Genomic DNA, 21,166 nt, shown 5'->3' with positions numbered 1-21,166 from the left:
AGCTCCGGACCCTTTTTCTAAGTCGGAGCGACTTGTGTCGCTCCTATTAGAACGGGTCCACAGCTACTCTATGGCAGGCGACCTACGGCGACCTTTCAGGCGACCAGGTCGCCTGACAGGTCGCCCCAGTGTGAACGGTGTCATGTCTATATATATATTCTGTATACTGTGTTATTTTACAACCAAAAGTGTTATTCCGCACTCATTTTTTTTATCTGACCTCTATATTACTTCACTAGTTATTTTGGAAAGCCAATATAGAGGAAAACTAGAGGTCATACAGCACTTGTGTGGTTTAGCTAATCATTTTCTGCATATTAGATCTTTTTGCACACAAGTTCTTCTATACTTCCATACTTGTGTACTTTTTATTTGTACTAACAGTTACATTTTCCCAATAACCTTTCAAGGGTCCACCACCAACTTCTTCGTGGTCCAAGCTGTACTGATATACAGTATTGAAAGCTTGTCCTGAAAATGTAAAAAGTATCACAGAAAGTACTCAACTGTGTTGTTATAGGGATGACAAATTATGGTTGAAGAGCACATTTTTACACAAAGGGTAGTGCCACCATTACTTGTCTCCAGCTGCTCTATATAGAAGAGCTTGTGTGCAGGGAGATTAGGTAAATATTCCACAGACGTGGGCACCCAATCTCCCAAATGTCAGGGTGACTACCCAGCAAGAGGAAAGAGGGAGAACCTGTGTTGTACAATGCACTGATTTTCGTGACTGATACTTCTCACTTCACATTATAGACCATAAATTGTGCACTAATGTGGCTACAATCATCTCCTTACACTCTCAGATATTATTATTAATACTATACAGGATTTATATAGCGTCAACAGTTTGTGCAGCCCTTTAAAACATGACGGCAGACAGTACAGTTAAAATACAATTCAATACATGAGGAATCTAATGCCCTGCTCTCTAGAACTTACAATCTAAGATCCCAAAGGAATGTGATTCCCAGCTTATATTATCCCAAGTTACTCTTCTAATCACAGAACAGGACCTGCATACCTGCATACCTCCAAACTTTCTGAAATACCAAAGAGGGGACACCTTTTAGTGCACAGTATATAGAATAAAGGACATGTCCCTGCCACTGACCTGGTTACAGGGATCACAAAGATCTAATATGCAGAAAATGATTGGTTAAGCCACACAAGTGTTTTATGACCTCTAGTTTTCCTATATATTGGCTTTCCAAAATAACTAGTGAAGTAATATAGAGGTCAGATAAAAAGTTTAAGTGAGAAATAACACTTTTGGTTGTAGACTGTATGTAGACGTGTGCACATCAGACCAAAATGATGGACAATGGAAGCTGCAAGAGGGACAAAGGGATTTGGTTTAAAAAAAAGGGACAATCCTTCCAAATGAGGGACAGTTGAGAACTATGGGATCTGGGTTATACATTGTAGTGGGAAATAATATTCCATAACCACCATATACAAGCACATGCTTATGATAAAGCAGTCTTGTGGTCCCATTCCTCACTTGCTACATCAAACACCATTTACACTCAAAATGGGGTTCTCTTTTGCCTGGTTTGGGTTGGTTCGGTACACTATTTTGAGTGTTTCCATTATGAAAGTGGCCCATACAACCGAACCAAACCGCACCATTCCTGGTCCTCGTTCAGATGTAGGGCCATAGGAAATGGTACGGTACGGTTAGGGCGGAGCTACTGATGTCATACGATTCATTCCACTGATTGGCGGACAGGAAAACGTCAATGCTCACGTCAAACGAAAAGCTCAGTCCAGATAATAGTCCAGACTTGCAGTGGAAACGCTCACCTGCATAGGCCGAACCATTATAACCCTTCCAAACTGTACCAACCCGAACTGTTCCGCTCAGTGGAAACAAAGCATATTAAACAAAGAGTAAGTCAGAAACAAATCCCCTTCCAGGTCTGAGAATACTATGGCCTCATTTTTGTTCCATTCCATCACAGTAATAGGATAGAGTAAGAACTCTATCAAGCTCTTTGTTTCTCCACCTATTAGTTCTTTGTATATTCCTAAAAGAGAAGCTTCATCCATCTCATAAAAATTACAACAAAGGCACCTTTAGAAATGTTTAGTAATGGCATTATACGTATGCCTATAGAAAATTGCAGGCTTTTTATACCTTATTTTTCTTTTCCTCCCAATTTTCCTTATGTGACTATTTTCACTAAAGGCAGATGAATCCATCTCCCTTTACTTCCTGGACCTCCGGTTCTGCCTCCTGGAACATGTGACAGGTACTTCCCAGGATGCAGCTGTGAGGCCCTGGTTAGTGCCGCACACAGTCAGAAGTGGAAGAACAGTAATTGTAAGTAAAAGCAAAAAATGTTTGTTTAAGTGATATTAAACCCTCAGGTTATTAAGCATTTTCAGCAGCTGATTTAATCACTTGCTAATTATGCAGCTTCTTTATCTTAGTCCTTGTCTATGTTCATGTTTAAAGGGTAGCTCCACTTTTGTGGGGAAAAAATAACAAATAAAAAATAATATAGCATATACAATTGCTACACAAGTCACATTGTAACTGAATGCCATTAAAATGGCCTGAGGCTACAAACCTGGATGGCAGACCAGGTGAAGTTGGAAGCGACTGCAGCGGTGACAGTGAGCCACTAGAGGGCTTTGTTTTCAAGGTAAGTTTGTCATAATGTGCTAGTATGTGGTGCATACTAGAACGTTATGGCATAAACCTGAAGGGGGCCCTGAATTTTTTTTTTCCAAGTTTACTACTGCTTTAACCACTTTAATACTGCACACTTTCATCCCCTTCCTGCCCAGGCCAATTTTCAGCTTTTAGTGCTGTTGCACTTTGAATGAAAATTACGCGGTCATGCAACACTGTACCCATATGACAATTTTTTCATTTTTTTAGACAGATACAGCTTTCTTTTGGTGGTATTTTATAACCACTGGGGCTTTTATTTTTTGCTAATCAAATTAAAAAATACCAAAAAATTTGAAAACAAAAAGTGTTTCTTAGTTTCTGTTGTAAAATTTTACAAATAAGTATTTTTTCTTCTTCACTGATGAGTGCTGATGAGGCTGCACTGATGGGCACTGATGAGGTGGCACTAATGATGTAGCACTGATAGGCGGCACTAATATGCAGCACTGATAGGCAGCACTGATGGACACTGATGGGGCTGCACTGATACTCAGGGCATTGATGATGAGTGCCCTGATTATCAAAGTAAATGTCCCCTGTAAGAATTGCCTGTTACTGGCTCTCCTTTCCTAACGCTTTGACAGCATGTGAGGAGAGGAATGCTGATAACTACCAAGTTTTTTTACAATTGAGTAGCTGTGATTGGACACAGCTATTCACATGGCAAGGGGCCGCTGTGATTGTCCCTTTGCCATGATCTGTGATTAGCAGTGATTACAGGGTGCGTCGGATGGGACAGTGGAGGGAGAAGAAAAGGCTGCTTTTACTTTGCTGCAGACCCAGGATTTTCCTATTTGCCACACGGGAACCAGAGTGAGAACATCTGCCTGATTGGATGTGCGCCTGCGCTACAAAAAAACCAGCGGCCTAAATGGAGATCGGGGGCCCTAAGCACTGAGGTCAGAGAGAGAGTGGATCAGAGTGCACAGACACTGAGGACTGAGTCACTGGTGGGACACACCTTCTTGCTGCAGAGTTCACAGAATCTCTGAGGACTGGAGCTATGCCATTCCAATCCAGAGGGTGTTTGAACAGTGGGATCATTGCGGCTGCTTCTCTGGATCTGGTGAGAGGGCCTTGTTGCCATTAGCTTGTTTGCTGCTAGCAGAGGCTGAGCATATAGGGACTGGACAATGGACTTGCAGCCTATACCAGTGTATACAAACTTTACTAGGACTGTATTTATGTGCACCACCATAAAGACTGGGCCCCACTGCTAGCCAATTAAACATCTAGGGCAAAGGACTGTTACTTTAGATAAGCTGCTCTACAAAGACCTAATCTACTGCCTATAGTAAGGAGTACCACTGCAATAACCCCATGTCTTAACATAGTCATCCTAAGAGTGCACTCTAGCAGACTAGTACCCTGGCTGCTGGACAGTCATCACAGCACCATTTGCTATTGTGATTAATGTTATACACACCATTGCTTTATGCTGATTTATGGGTATCACTTCTACCAGCTAATGAGCATTCTGTCTAGTGTATTGTCTCTTACTGAATTCTATATTGGCTCATTTACAGTATGAAGGTATTTCCTATAACCCACAACAATACACCTAGTTCTACTTTCTCTATACCAATGTGTGATTGATACTCTTATGTACTTTTTTCTATAAAATATACCTAGTGCTGCTCTGCCCTGCCATATTGGGTCCTGAAGAAGCTGAGGATTGGTGAAACATTGACCTGGCAGACCTGGCTACTGGAAGCATACAGTCCTATAATTGGCACCTTGCTTTTATGTATATATGTGGATAGACTTCCGGTACTTCACATGTAATACTGTTATGTGGATGTTCTGGAGGCATTTATGCCTATGTTTTTAAACTTAATTTTAATGTTGAACAATAGATTTAATATTTTTTATAATGTTGTGTGATCTCCCATATTGAGTCTTTAAAGTCCATGTTTGTTTTGGTCAGTATCTCACTACTGGGAGACTGTGCCTTTTTGCATTATAAGTCTGGATGTGGCTATAAGTCAAAAACCTATTTGTTCACAGTCAGGTATCTACTTACTAATTTTGAATTATGTGTGCAGAAAATGTATATTTGTGCTTTTAACAGTATTATGGTTTCTATTTGCTTAACCTGGTGTGTCTGAGGGGCCAAGGTTGCTCACAGATCCGAGAACACAAACTACCATGCAGTTCCTCTGTGGGTAGAGCTCCACAGAATTGTCAGTTAAAGGAAGTTTCCACAACCAGCCCTCTCCACTGCTTTATGGATGGGCAGTACTGCCTTGGCTGCCTAAACCCTCCCATTGTGAGCTGCAGTGCCTTGGAGGGTGAGAATGTGAGACACAAACAATGGGTTATTAGGTTCAGCCAGGGAATGTAAAGGAAGTTTTTGCTTTCTTTATGAGGCTTGTGCACAGTGCAGGGCCCAGGTAATTGTTTTCCTCAAGGCAAATGGGTTAAATTGCCCCCCCCCCCATAAGCCGTGAATTCAGCAAAATAGGTTACAAGTGCTGACCATTTTGTGTCCTCCTCATGCTGTCCAAGTCCAAGGTGGCAACCTAAGACCAGCTCTGCTGCATAAAATACTGTATTTTCTGGCGTATAAGACTACTTTTGAACCTCAAGAAAATCCCCCAAAAATGGGAGGTCGTCTTATACGCCGAGTATAATATCTCCAAGGTAACCTAAGTATAAGTATTAGCGGTAGATGTAATCTCTCAAGACACTAGCTGTGTGGGAATCCTGTACCGGTATACCGTATGTACCGTAGCTTCGGCTACATACAGTGTAGCTACATACAGTCGCTCACTGTGATTGGCTCAGCGCGGTATACAGTATGTAGCCGAAGCTACGGTACATACGGTATACCGGTACAGGATTCCCACACAGCCAGCGTCTTGAGATTACATCAACTGGTAATACTTATACTTACGGTATCTTGGCAATATTATCAGAGATTACTTGTATTACAGTACTTGGGGTACCTTGGAGAGCTATGAGAAATCTGATGTTTTTCAATGGTGTTGCCTTGCTTCGGAAGGGGGGTAGTCTTATACGGTGAGTATAGCCCAAAACCTATGTTTTAACTTGAAAATTAGGGGGGTCTTCTTATATGCCGGAAAATACGGTAGTTTTGGGAATCCTTTAGACTATTTTACAGGAGCTTTTTGTTCTACTTAAAGATTGTGATGCCTGATTTGCCTTGAAAGAGGTGTCCAACATTGTAGTCATATCCATGGATTTTTGTAATAATGATGAAAATTAAAATAGATTTAGAACCAGCGGGTTGCCAACCCAATGCAATGTAATCTTCTTTTTGGCTGTATTTACAGCACTAGGGATGGGTACTCATGCATCAGGAGCAGACAAATAGATAATAATACAGAAGTGTGGCAGCACTAAATTATGGGGGAAAAAACATTTAAAAAGATTATATTCCTAAGGGAAGCATGGATAACTGTAACTGTTTTATCATCTGAAACCTTATTGAAATGTCAAAGCTTCATCTTTGTAGGTGATAGAAAATATGACTATTTAAAAAATATTGATTAAAATATTAAAATTTACATTGTGTTACACAAGTTTTTCTTCAAAATACTCTTTTGATGAAAAATTCCAGCAAAAACAGATGTGTTCTGTCATGCGGAGGAGTGTGGCAGGACTTTATGATCCCTATAGGGCAGGGATCCTGAAACTACGGCCCTCAAGCTGTTGGGGAACTACACATCCCATGAGGCATTGTAAAACTCTGACATTCACAGACATGACTAAACATGATGGGAATTGTAGTTCCGGAAAAACTGGAGGGCCATAGTTTGAAGACCCCTGCTATAGGGGGAAATGACAAGACAAGACACAAGACGTGGCTGGACAGGTCACAATATATACATAATATTTCAACAAAGAGTTCACGAGATGGAGGATGGTGGAAAAAGAATTGCTATAAAAAGGAAAAGCTGTTTCTCCAAACAATATGTTTTACAATACATTCATTAGCAGTGCACTAAGCCGATTATTACACATGGGCACATGGGGCAGACTGATCTGAGCATTACATGTGCCGGCTTTGCTTCCTTCTTTGCAATGCTATACATGGATGTGCTTTACTGCTCTTCATCACAAATCTGATATAGCTTACGGATGAATACTTGTTGATCCTGACAGAAATGCAGTGTCTTTGTAACCTGTACACCGAATTGAAATTTCAAACAATGCTATCGGCCTTTCTAGCTTTCCTCTGTGAAATACATAATACCCCCCTCCAAGATACGGAGACGGGGACAAATTGGTAGTTCAAATAATGAGAGCAGTCCAATATAAAAAAAAAAATCTTCTCCATAGAATCAGTACAGTGAGTGAACATTGTCACTGGTAAACTACTCAACATATTTATTTTTTTCTAACCATGTTTGTAGTGGCTGGCAGTTTATCAGTGGAAGACTTCATGGCTCTAGGGTCCCACCTGAGCACTGTTATGTCTGTTATATGTTAGGCCCCTTTCATACATGCTGTCCGTTTGTCTGTTTTTCATCCATCCGTTGACGGATTAAAAACGGACATCAATGTATCTCTATGTAAAAACGGATGACAACTGATGATCATCCGTTAACATCCGTTTTCATCCGCTTCCGTCAATGTCCGTTTTTTTGAACGGATGAATGCCCGATCCGACAAAAAACGGATGACAACGGATGAAAAACAGATGACAACGGATGACAACGGATGAAAAACGGATGACAACGGTTGAAAACGGATGACATCTGACGAAAAACGGATGACAACTGACGAAAAACGGATAAAAAACGGATGAAAAATGGATGAAAAACGGATGGAAAACTGATACATTTGACGTAATTGAACTGATGAACTGAACAGGCCGTATGTGTGAAAGGGGCCTTAGGGCTCTTTCACATGGCGCTCCAACTTTATTATTCCGCTGCGGCACTTTTTTTTTTCACGGACACGGGTGATACTTGTGTCATCCGCTCCGTATGTCTGCATATCATCCCATCCGTTTGCGGATGATAACGCTGACATCCGATTTTGCATCCGTTCCGTTTTTTAAATGGAAGAAAAATAGGGTTCTGTTCCATTCCAAAAAACGGAACAGAACTGAAAGGACACAAATCGGATGTCAGCGGATGGTCCGCTGACATCCACAATCCCATTGACATGCATTATGTCCGTATATCACCAACAAAAAAATGGGATGAAATACGGACATACGGAGCGCTCCGCCCGTGTGAAAGAGCCCTTAGGGTCTGCAGAAAAGATAGCAGGATCATACCTAGCTTATATTTTTTTATGACTTACATATTGTTTCATAGTGAAAGGTGTTGACAGCAGCATACCCTGTATCAGATATACACACCCTGGAAATAGTGCTGCTTTGCTGAAAGCAAAATGGTACCAGATGGCATTAAATTGCAGTCCTCAACCTGGCACACGTCTCATTCTACATTACAAAAGCTGGATCTTTAGTTGCAAGCTGTACATTATCATCTGCTCAGGTTTTTCAGTTGTTTAAACAATTGTACTGTAGAGGAATTCATGTTTTTTAGACCAATGAAGTGGTCTATCATTTGTTTTTCATTCTGTGCGGTTTGGAGAAAGGGGAGTGAGAGAAAAGGGAGTGGGTGACTGATCAGATTACTGAAATAAATAGAAGTCCCCGTCACTTAAAATCATTCAGCTGCTCAGCAAAACATTGGCCAGGGACAACTGCGGGGAGCATGAAGCTACTGGAAATAGAACATGACCCAGTCTTACTATGTCTCCTTGGCCTTCCATGCCATCCCAGACCTATAGAAAAATGCTGGCCTGAAATTTAACACACTGCTTGGAAAGTGGCTGGTGTGCACTGTTACAGTGCTGGAAAACGTATCCTTATAACATTGCTGGGTTTATTTAAAAAGTGCAAGTGGTTATCAGAAGTTGGTAGCTTACAAAGGCCAGTGTCTAAGAGTTGCCCTGGTCCAAACGAGACTACTGAGAATGGTAAGCTTACAGAATTATATAAAACATATTAAAAAGAGTTAAAGAGGTCCCTAAAAGGGGCAAATATTAAATCTCAATTTTATTAGGGGGGGGGGGGGGTGCAGTTAGGCTGGCTTAAGTAAAGGATGTGTTCTTCTTGGTTTTATCCACAGTGGTCTGGGTCTCCAGTGGTTCAACAGCTCAGCTCCACAGTGCTCCAATCAAAAACACCATTTGAGGGAAGGGGTGTTGACCATGTTGGACCACCAGAGACCCAAACTGGTACATTCTGTATGGGACCAGCAGTCTCTATCTCCAGCCTGCTGCTGGCACAGTGCAGCTTGATAACAGTATAGCACTAAAATGGATGTATGGATGGATATGTTCAGGACTGGCAAATGGGTTTTGGCACCATGTCCATTAACATTTCAAAATTACAGTGACTGTATTCAGCCTCACCTGGGGACTTTTAAGGAGCCAAATGCTAGTCTTACCCAACTGCTAAACGTTAGTAGTTCATTTGACAAAAACAAGAGAATATATATAATAAAATTCCTTTCCTAAGGAAGGAAATCCTTTCATGTATGTTTTCTCAGACAATGTGTAAGATAACCTTCTCTACATGGTTATTCCCTACATTACATATTACAGTTTGTTTTCTGGCATACGTTCTGCCTTTTCAGTAGTCTAGTTATCAGTTTACTTGGAGAGAAGGGGACCAGTTTTTGCTATGGAAAGACTATGACCATGCATGAGAAAAGACACCGATCAACCATAACTTTATGACCACAGACAGGTTAAGTGAATAATATTGACTATCTAGTTACAATGGCGTCTAAATGTTGGTGGGATGTATTAGGCAGCAAGTAAACCTGTTGTCCCTGAAGTTGATGTGTTGAAAGCAGAAAAAATTTGTTGTGTATGGGGCTGTGTAGCCACAGACGCATTAGGATGCCCATGCTGACCCATGTCCACAGCCAAAAGCACCTACAGTGGACATGTGAGCATCATAACTGGACCACAGAGCAATGGAAGAAGGTGGCCTGATCTGATTAATCGTATGTGCATTGCTTCCCTGGGGAAGAATCGGCACCAGGATACAGTATGGGAAGAAGGCAAGCGGGCAGGGGCAGTGTGATGGTTTGGGCAATGTTCTGCTGGGAAACATTGGGTCCTGTCAAATATGTGGATGTTACTTGACATGTACCACTACCTAAAAAATGTTGCTGACCAAGTATACCCCTTCATGGAAACAGTATTCCCTCTTTCAGACAGATAGTGTGCCCTGTTACACTGCAAAAATTGTTTATGAATAGTTTGAGGAACACAACAATGAGTTCAAGGTATTGACTTGACTACCAGTTTCTCCAGATCCCAGCAGAATCGGATCGCATGGTGGTTCACACTAGTGCGATCCGATTCTGTGCGAACTTACAGATCGCACTGCGATATGCGATCTTATCTGGGGGTTAATTGACACCCCCAGTGTATCGCATATGGCAGTGTGAACTGCCAGGGGTGCAGATGTGATACGGGAACACGCTGTATATTCGCAGCGTTCCCGCATCGCACAAATGTGAACCAGCACTTAATGGCCTTCCCAGTTCACCTGTGAGTACTACAACCCCCCTCCCCTCTATAATGTTCTGGAAAGTAGGAGAGGGGGAGGTGCTTTCCAGTCCATATCAGTATGATTAGCTTAATGTAATGGTCCATATATTCAGTGTAGTGTGTTGTCACACTAGTACAGGAAGTGTGTTACTGGCAGGATCACCAGTTAACAATAGAGGAAATGTGGAAAGAAAATGAATGCAGCCGCTATAAGGACTTAAAATATTATATTTTTAGACTTAGATACACTTCTGTGAGTAAATGAAGTGGGAACCTTCACATCCTCCACAATAGAAAATTCTTGGTTAAAAATGGTAAATTTAAATGATGCACTATGCTGAATTTTTGGAAATTGCAAATCCTAAGTGGCTATTTAAGACCACATTAATGTTTTATAAAAATGGTATTGAAGTCTGAATTCAGGGCCAGAATTAATATTCTCAGCCACCCATGAACTCAAAGATCTAAGACTTTTTCTATGTACATAAAAAGCCTATTTCTCTCAGATATTGTTCACAAATCTGTCTAAATCTGTGTTAGTGAGCACTTCTCCTTTGCCAATATAATCCATTCACCTCACAGGTGTGACATATCAAGATGCTGATTAGACAGCATGATTATTGCACAGGGGTGCCTTAGGCTGGCCTCAATAAAGGCCACTCCAAAATGTGCAGTTTTAGGGTCCTTTCACAAGAGCGCTCCGATCCAATCCGCCTGTCAGTTTTTTAGGTGGATCTGATCGGATGCTCCATGCATCCCTATGGGGCAGCGGATGTCAGTGGAGACATGTCCGCTGACACCCGCTGCCATCCGCATCCGATCCTGTGTGTGAAATCCGGACAGATGGAAACCCTATTTTCCCTCCGTCCAGGGGATCAGATCGGATAGGATCGGATGAGAGCGGACAAGCGGTCCACTCTCATCCGAGTCCCCCATAGAGATGCATGGGGCTCTGACACCTCCCTCTCCGCACACAGAGCGGAGAGGGAGCTGTCACCTTCCTGCTAAGCGGGGATCTGTGTTTACGAATCCCCGCTGAGCAGCACGGATCCACCTATGGAGGCGGACCATGTGAAAGAGCCTTACTGTATTGGGGAGGTCCTGGAGGGTCCGAAAACCAGTTAATATCTGCTGTGACCACCATTTGCCTCACGCAGTGCAACACATCTCCTTCGCATAGAGTTGATCAGGTTGTTGATTGTGGCCTGTGAAATGTTGGTCCACTCCTCTTCAATGGCTGTGCGAAGTTGCTGGATATTGGCAGGAACTGGAACATGCTGTCGTATGCACCAATCCAGAGCATCCCAAACATGCTCAATGGGTGACATGTCCGGTGAGTATGCTGGCCATGCAAGAACTGGGATGTTTTCAGCTTCCAGGAATTGTGTACAGATCCTTGCTACATGGGACCGTGAATTATCATATTGCAACATGAGGTGGTGGCCATGGAGGAATGGCACAACAATGGGCCTCAGGATCTTCTCACTGTATCGCTGTTCATTCAAAATGCCATCAATAAAATGCACCTGTGTTCGTTGTCCATAACATGCGCCTGCCCATACCATAACCCCACCGCCACCATGGGCCACTCAATCCACAACCTTGACATCAGCAAACCGCTCACCCACACGACACCATACACGCTGTCTGCCATCTGCCCTGTACAGTGAAGACTGTACAAATTCATCCATGAAGTGAACACCTCTCCAAAGTGCCAGACGCCATTGAATGTAAGCATTTGCTCACTCAAGTCGGTTATGTCAAGTCAGTATATATTAAATTTATGCCTTCAAATAATGTGTGTCCATTCAAACATGCAGAAAAAATGTCCACAACGCAATTAAGTAGACCTTGCATGAAAAGTCCACAATTTTTGTACCACCCCCAACTTCGCCCTAAAGAAAAACTGAGCTGAAAAATAAAATCTGAGGCTTTAGATAAAGAATGGATTTATACAATGGAAGGTAACTGAGTAGTGGGACTGAGCTGTAGGAGTGCAATTCATTTTTACACTGGCTGGTCAAAGCCTGGGAGACAGCAGCCGGGTGCTAAGATGGGTGAAACATATTTAGAAACAAGGAAGAACATAATCGCTATGGAACAAGCGATGCTAAGTTAAGTTGAGTACATGCAATAAAACTTTTTGCATTCAGTTTCACATGTATTTAACTACACCAGAAGTGCATGAGGGTGAAATGTCCCTAAGTCATGTAAGTACATATGACCATGGATGATGTCCTAACAAAAATAGTTAAAACCTTCTAGGGAGAAAACAAAGTAAATAATATAATTTATCTGAAAGGTGCTGAATACCCGTAAGTGTTATAAATACACATTTGTAAGCATTCATGCATATAATTAGAAGAATATATTTGATGCTACATCTACATACTGTATTCCAGTATTTTAGTATACTGATCCACGGCTGCGCTTACTTTATATTAAAGCCCCACTCCAAGTAGATGAAAATTGCCCTTGCAGTAGGGTCCCCATGCTGCAATGGTTACATGTTTAAATACCCTAATTTTGTGTATGTTTAATTAATCGTGTCTATCATTTTCATGCACATCTTCAATCTGAAGTACCTGGTTGATCCTGCCAGTCACCTTTCTTCCTTGGCTCTAAACTGACCACACAAAGCACGGAAGCTGATGTGTTCTTGCTTGGTCAGTTTCCATTTGTTGGCTGGTTATTCAGAAGTACAGGACACTGTGCAGACACACAGGATGCCTGATTTGTTAATTTGTTCAGCCACCATGCCCTCTGGCCCTCTGCGAAATTACAGTATGCCACTGGCACACACCCCCAACCAATCACAGCCTGCCTTCTGAACATACCCCCTGCTCAAGCACAGTCTGCAGCTTCTCTCAGGCAGATGCATTGTCACATGACAGAACTTTGAACCTTGGTAAACATTTAAGAACGATAATTTCTGAAATTAATCAAAAAGCAGTTATGGTGCCTGCATTGTTATAACTGTAATATAAAGTGACTATAACATAGTATGTTCACATCTGCTTTAGGTCTAGGGGTAGAGGAATAAAGTGTAATACTTATTTTATTCCTCCCTCTATCAGGCTTCCTTCCCACTGTGTGACTGGTCCCCTCATGCTGATGTCATCAAATACAATGCAGGACCAATAGTACTGCATGGTGCATGAGGTCAGGGCCAACCCACAACCTGGAGCATCAGAGAGAAGAGGAGATCCTTATTCCTCTAATCCTAGACTTAATGAGCATTTAACCTTTTGCAGTGCGGGGACCAATGCTGGCCATACACGTATAGATTTTCGTCCGGAAATTTTCGTTTCAAGAAAATTCGTTTGATTTTCTAATCGTTAGTGGGGTTAAATCGATGTCCTTTTTCGACTGCAGCAACGGGAAAATTTGCAGGGGCAGAAGGGAAAACTTTTCTCGATCAACGAATTTTCGGGCAGTGTATGTGGTAATCGTTCAGAAATTACATTCATTTTAAAATTAAATGTTGAAAGCAAAAGACAATTTTCGAACGACATTCGTCTATTCAAAGAATGTTCAAAGAATGTTCAAAGAATATTCAAAGAATGTTCAAAGAATGTTCAAAGAATATTCCCGTCCAAAAATCTATACGTGTATGGCTAGCACAAGTATTGAACAATCCTGGAGCTCAGATTTAGGAGTAATTGTGGAAATATGCTTCGATTTTCTTCCAAAATGTTTTATTGAATTTGTATCAACAGAGTTTACAACAGTGGTAAGTACAATAAACTCATGAATTAAAAGAAGAAGATCAAAATAACATGAAAAATCAGAAATAGAAAATATGTAGGCTCGCAGGCCGCAGAGCATATAAAAGAGTGGAATATCGCTATGTCTGAGGCTTAGTAACTAATAATCTATAAACTGCCGAAACCGGGAGTGTAGTAAAAAGGGAGGTTATATAATGCAGGTTCCAGAAAGGGGCGGTAATTTTGTATCTTAATGGGGGGAGACATCTAGAGGTGTGTGCAGAAGGAGATTAAGGGGGGGGGGGGGTCATCTGGGGCTTTCTTCAATTTTCATTTTTTAAACATTGCATTACAAATCTACTATATCACAAAGCTTGTATACTGATTATTTCATGTATCGCAGTGTATTGTGTATTTATTAAATGAGTAAATCTATCATGTTATGCAAGCATATTACTCTTCTCTATTCATGAACATATTAATAATCTTGCACTTTTTATGGTTTAGCATTAGTAAAATTAACATGTTAGAAATTGCAGAAAACAAAAATACTAAACCTGGTACCAGTTACCAGACATTGCTTTAATTAAAATAATTAATTTCACTCTTCTCTGCTTTCCTTTAGTCCTTCAACTGAGAATGCAACATCGGCGCTCACAAGAGCAAATGTCTGAGCGAAACCTGATCCCACGTAAGTTGTTAGTGACAAACGAATTCGTAGCACTGTACATACCACACATGCTTTCCCTTGGCAAAATATCCACAAATATGTTGGGAACACATTAAAATGTACGTCAGGGAAAAAAAAAAAACAGATGCAGATTATCTCTTCAAATGTATACACATTTCCCCATGTTTTATCTGTTTATGTGTTGGTTAGTCAGAAATGCACTCTACTCTTAAAGAGGATCTTTATTGCATCTGAACACCACAAACCAAAAACACTATATCATATATTTTTAATATTTAAAGAAAACTCCCCCATCCATCCATGTCTCCATCCTTTATTTTGCTGAGAAATCACTTTGAAAAACACCCCCTAGCATTTCTGCCTGTGGCCATCTTGAGTAAGGGCAAATAATTTATGTGGCATTTACTTCCTGCCCTAGCTTAAGTATGCATGCAGGGGATTGTGCTTAGCTGAGAAACCCCCTCCTACTCTCTTCCTGAAGACTACTGGGATGTATGACATCATTTGCCTAGGCAGGAAACCAGGAAGTAGATGAAATGTAAAAACAAAAAAAAAAGTTTAAAACAAGTAAATATGATACACTTTCCTATCTATTTACTAATGCTAGCGGCATGATTAAAAATAATCAATGTTGATTAAGAGAGTGAAGTTCCACTTTAATTTTCAATTGTGAGCTTACATCACACAGCATTTTATGTGGACTGAGTGGTGTCAGCCCTGCCCTTTTTCTTTAGCCAAAATACTCAAATCCTCCTTTTCTCTTATCTCCACTACATAAAGGCTAATCATTTTGTAGCTGTAAGATAAGGATCAGCAGCTCTGTTTACTCTCTTTGAGACAACACAGGAAGCAAGCACTGGATACAGGAGAGCTCTGAATTACTGACTCAACAAGTATTTTTTCAGCCTATACAAATATAACAATTCACAAGGCGATTGTAAACAATCACCTTATAAAACACCTTATAAATTCAGTTTAAAATAGAAATCAAAGGCAACACATTTTTGTATAGATATAAACATTATAAATACATTTTTCTCCTTTTTATAAGTGATCACATTCCCTCTGTTCTCAGCTGCATGAGAGCTGGAGGAGGAGAAGCAGCAGCACACGAAGCTTGCCAGTGAATGGCTGTGCATCGGGGGCGTGTCAGGACAAGTCTGATCATTGAAGGATAGTACATTGAGTGCCCAGCATAACTAGAGAACTGACCACGGTGTGCTCTCCTACTTAGTGTGGTCAGTTTTTAATAGAAAAGCAAGGGGACTAGAAGGAACAGCAGGGATTTCACATAAAGGAAACAATACAAAGAGAACAGTATATTTTATCATACAAATACACGGTACAGCAGGCACATAACAGACATGTTAGGGTCACACACGCTTTAAAGTGGTTGTAAACCCTCCCATATACCCAGTGAAGTTAATAGTCTCAGATGATACAAAGAGATAAAACTAATTCTTCTACATAAGTTTTACATGTTTATCTGCAGCCATCTCTTCCCTACATCCATTCAAAAGTGGACAATTGTGATAAAATAATTCTGCATCTCTCAGGAGCAGAGAGGAGGGTGTGGAGAGTTACAGTTACAATGTATGAGAGCTGATTGGAGGAAAGGGACACACCCCTGTCCACAAAGGGCACAGGAAAGAAGAAAGGATACAGAGCTGTGTTCTGAATAGACAAGATGTGTGCTGAGCTCCCTCCCCCATCACAAGTTGTATCTCATGTGTCAGGAAAACTTCTCAGAAGTGACTCATGCTAGTAACAGAGGAACGAAGCACCAGAGAGAATCGACACTTAGAGCTTTGAAGATAGACAAGAAAATACTACAGATACATGTACTTTGCTTGGATTTTATGACTGAGGTATACAACCACTTTAAACATTCAACCACATACTGTATTTATTGGACAAAAAGGAAGCTAATAAGAGAATATAATTGTTGGGTTTTACATACACTTTTAGCACATGGGGGCCGAATACATAACAGGAAACATTTAATTGAATCACATATAAAATGTAAAACATCAGTCACCTGTAAATTTACGTATTGGGCATGGCAAAATTGGACTTTTAAAAGGCTACTAAACCTCTGAGATGGTTTATGTAAAATAGTTTTATTTGACATTCATAGATAGAAAAGAGATTTAGGCTGGCTTTACAAATTTGTGTTGCAGTAATGTAAATTGTGTGTTATACCAGGCATTTCAGCAATGCGCCCCAACACTCCAACACACTTTTGCTTACTCACAGATGGGTGCTGTGAGTGTTGTAGTGCAGTGCATTGAAAAAAAAAAAGTGCTGCATGTTGTAGTAAGCTGGCATCCCTTTCACACAATACAACGCAATGGAGAGGTGTAAAGGGGCCTTAAAGTGTTACTAAACCCAGGACCATGCATTCACTATATCTGGTCTCCCACAATACAAAGAACATGGAAATGCTATTATTTTAGTAAATATAAACTGCGAAAATAATTTTGTCAGCAGCAGTATATAGCAGTCTTGTGACTTATATCAGTTTCTGGTTAAAGATTGTAGGAGGAGTTTTCATTCTACTCTCCTCATTGTCCTGTGAGGCTGCAGTACCCCTGACCCTCTGTCTGGACAGTGCTGATTGGCCTTGTGTTGATCACATGCACTCTCCCAAGAAAAGAAAAAAAAAAACTCTATTAATACACACTAAACTGAGCATGTGCAGAGTGCCCCTAAGGCTCTGTACTATCAGGAGATGGACTGGAGATAGTAAAAGAAGGATCAGAGGCAAAGACAGGATCAAACATATGTAGACAATGCAGAGGATTAACCCCTTAGGTTCCACAGGGAGGAAACAAAAAGACGTGAGGCAACATCTCCTCCATGGGGGTCACAGAAAGGAAACATTTACAAAAACGTTATTGCTAACTGCCCCCTCCCAAAAAAAATGGATGGGTGGTCACTCCTCCACTTTATCTATGGAGAGAACAATGGTTTCTACTCTGAGCTGCTCTCCTGATATTCACTACAAACATATCCTTTTCCATTCATCTCCATTACATGGGCACTGGGCAGCAGGGTAATTGGTTATTTGCAGAAGTTGGCTAGGAGGGAAGATATGCTTCTGTGCAACCCACGGGAAATTACAATGAAACTGCATTTCTGGCAAGATCAACAGGAATTTTCTGTATTACTGTATTAGTAAATGCATACAGCCACCACATCTAAGGACTACAATGTGCAGTATATTACTTTTTTTTCTAGGGTTTAGTTATCCTTTAACCCTTTTGAAAAAAAAATCCTTGACTGTTGTTAGGACAAATCACAGAGATAAAACTCTTCTTATTGGATCCAGAAACCATCCATTCAACTGCAGAATCCAGTACTGGAATCCGTTTACAGTAAAAGGGGTGAATTGTGGTAAAGCTCACCTCGTACCCATCAGTGGTGTTACTGATTTAACAACTCATAAAATATTTTTGAATAAGACTAATTGTACTCAGAAGGAAATAAGGACTACTGTCCACCAAGAAAGTCACATTTGTGAAACTCTTTGGTTGAAGAAAAAACAACTTTATTGAAAAATTGTACATTACAAAATAAGCAGCAGTGAGTTAGCCTTCACCACACCTTGGTTAAAAATAAGGACATCATTGTCTATTGAGGGGATATGCAGCTGTGCACGCACCCATTCATACACACAGTTACTCTCTAAAGAGTTAAGGACTCAAGCAGAAATATTCCTGAAATAGAAGTGACACCATTCCTCATCTGAGATATCTAGCAATGCTAAAATTCAACTCTGAGTCAAAAGCCATGTAATGTACTGGTCCAAAGCTCTTGCAGTTACAGAGTGTGTTAAGGAGGAGTTTCACCCCCATGAAAAAATTAAAAGTCAGCAGCTACATATACTGTAGCTGCTGACTTTTAAATATTAGAACTTACTTGTCCAGGGTTCCTGCGATGTTGGCACCCAAAGCCGATTTTAGCATAGGCTCTCGGGTGCTGCCGCCATTCAGGCTAAGGGAACCCGGCAGTGAAGCCTTTCAGTTTTACAGCTGGTTTGCTACTGCACATGCGCGAAGCGTGCTGCGCTTGGAAATTGTAGGAAAAAGGAAGGGGCCGAACTTCCAAAGGACAGCGCCGCGGCGCTGTCTCCTGGGGGTGGGAAAGGGTACCTGTCAAAAACAGGTACCCGTTCCTTCATCTCCCCTGAAAGGTGCCAAATGTGGCACTGGAGGCGGGGAGGAAGCATTTAATCTGAAGTTCCATTTTTGGGTGGAACTCTGCTTGTGTTTGCAGTATGATTGTGTGTTGGTTGAAACAGCAGGTAAGTATGGGAAGTTCCTAAATTGCCATCACTGGACATGAAATCACTGAGCTTCCGATTAAGAAGTATGCTCGCAAGCAATTCCTTTAAAGTCTTCCGCAAGGGGAATGGAACAAGGGCTCCTGTAGGTGTGGTGGAAACACAGTGGTCAAAGTGCTGTTAGGTGCAGTCGGAGTGGGTAGAGTCCTGAACACAGTTAAGCTGGACAAGAATCTAGGGAGGGTAGAACTGGAGGAATTTCTCACCACCTCGTGCATAAAAACCTCTTCCGTTCTCTCACATCCACTCATCACCAGCATTTGACCATCCACTAGTCCATGCTGCGTACAGCTTCCACCTCTCCCCTTTCGCATGCTCACAGCTGCTGTCCCTTGGAGAATGTCACATGCGTGCGTGATAACGACACTCAGACGTGTTTCGTTAGCCAATCCACGCTAACTAACTTTGCTCTGAAGAAGTTAAGTAACTTTTTCCTTTTCATCAATAAAATCATTTCAGAATTGGTATACTGTTACCAAGTTGTATTAAAACAGTGAATGTAATTTACCAATTTGTAAGCTGTAAGTTTTCACATTTATTTAAACTGTACTTTATCCCATTAAATAGCATACATTTAGAAATAATTGGTAGACACAAGATCTAATGTACATCTATATTTAACTTCTAGCTGGAAATAAGCCACAGACAACTTTCTCAGAACAGAATGGCAACCTGGGACAAACAAAAGTAAGTGCACCTCTCGTATAATCTTAAAATCCAATTCTGTCAAAGTATTATTTGAGTGTAACTTTCAAAAATTTTTAGATTCTTCAGTGTTGGCACAGGATTCCATGGTAAAACAATATCCAACTGAAATAATTACTGCAAGACTTTCCTTAGAATTCTATCTTATCTCCTCCACAGACAGAAGATTTCATGAAGTGCAAGGCTCAGAACAAGCTCCACAAAGTGGCTGCAGTAAAGATGCCTTTTTCTGAAGGTTGGAATTGTTTTTATCCCTTTTGGGGTATGGGTTTGTAATGTTATGCTTTTCTAAGAACGCCAACAAATGGTTATTTAAGTAGGAAGGTAAGGTGTTTATGGGGTTACCTGAACCAACAATGTTCTCTTCTTAAAGAGCAAGTAAAGTCTTCATTTTTAATTATACCTACAGGTAACCCTATAATAAGGCTTACCTGTAGGTACTATAAATATTTAGAATGCATGCAACCGGTGACATCATCGGCGCATGTGCTCTGAAGGTCTTTCAGAGCCTTTGCCGTAAACAGCGGCTTCTGCCCCCCTGCGCTTTATAGTGGCTCCTGCCACTCACAGCGCCTGAGCCCACGGATCCGAAAGTAACACTGGGGAAAATGTCAGCCGTCTCAGCGGTGTGCCAGTGAGACAGCTTCATTCTAAGGTAAAGCCTAGTACACACGCAACGAATTTCCGCCGACCGGTCATCCATCTTTTGTTCAGAGTAGTGTTTTGTTGGTTGGAATGTGCCTAGACTGCACACAAATTTTCCCGCAGGACAAAATTCTACTTCAGAAGTGATGTCATGTGTTGGTTTGCTTTCTTTGTGTTCTTTCTTCTCTGAGCATGCCCAGACTTGCTCATAAGATTTTTCCATGTCGAAATCTGTACTGACTGCACGAAAATCACTGCACGTGTTTTGACGGAGGACACAAATTTTATAGCCGGCACACCAGATTTTTTTCGGCCGAAAAGTCGGAGTCGGTTGTCGGAAGCATCATACTAACAAGCCGAAAATCGGAAGATCGGTCGTCCGACGAAAATTCCCGGCTGAATTTCGACGCGTGTGTACGGGCCTTTAGTATTTCATAATGAGCTAGTATGAGATGCATACTAGTTCATTATGCCTTTGTTTTTTGTTTGCTTTTTTTTCTTTATGAGGGTTTACAACCTCTTTTTTAAGCAACTTCTTTGCTTTGAAGTTGTAAGACATTTATATTTTGAGCTCCAAAGGCTTTGGTGGCTTTTGGTGAGGAAGTGGTGTGACCTCCATACTGATATGTCACTCGGCAAATACATAAATCTCTTTTAATGAAAATCTGAGAGAGGTTTTAACTCTTCCCCACTCTTCTCTAAAATGAAATGAGAAGTTTTGGCTGGACTTAGGATTTATAGTAAAACTAAAGGCAAAACTTTTTTTTTAGTTTTGGATAGAGGGGAAAGGGATTAGAATGCTTGTCAGTTTTTATTGCAATCTGTGCCCCTGTTAC

The 21,166-nt window shown here is 41.0% G+C and overlaps 1 protein-coding gene across 4 annotated transcripts in view; it reads left to right on the top strand.

Annotated features, from left to right (window-relative positions):
* The window catches only part of LOC309567903 (myocardin-like), a 78,943-nt gene that overhangs the window by 35,378 nt on the left and 22,399 nt on the right, over nucleotides 1–21,166 (top strand). For 2 of the 4 annotated variants that reach the window (XM_082273428.1, XM_082273427.1), the window contains exons 2-4: nucleotides 14,570–14,635; nucleotides 19,609–19,667; nucleotides 19,845–19,920. In XM_082273428.1, coding sequence (XP_082129554.1) covers nucleotides 14,570–14,635; nucleotides 19,609–19,667; nucleotides 19,845–19,920 — 201 coding nt within the window. Of the gene's footprint in view, nucleotides 1–2,194; nucleotides 2,330–8,427; nucleotides 8,648–14,569; nucleotides 14,636–19,608; nucleotides 19,668–19,844; nucleotides 19,921–21,166 lie in introns of those variants that run through there. The other 2 variants (XM_082273430.1, XM_082273429.1) reach the window with 2 other exon arrangements.

This window comes from Pelophylax lessonae, assembly GCF_965119305.1.
Source record: "Pelophylax lessonae genome assembly, chromosome: 12".
Classification (NCBI taxonomy): domain Eukaryota; kingdom Metazoa; phylum Chordata; class Amphibia; order Anura; family Ranidae; genus Pelophylax; species Pelophylax lessonae.
Note: the sequence above shows the minus strand (reverse complement) of the source record. Positions and strands in the feature narration are given on the sequence as shown.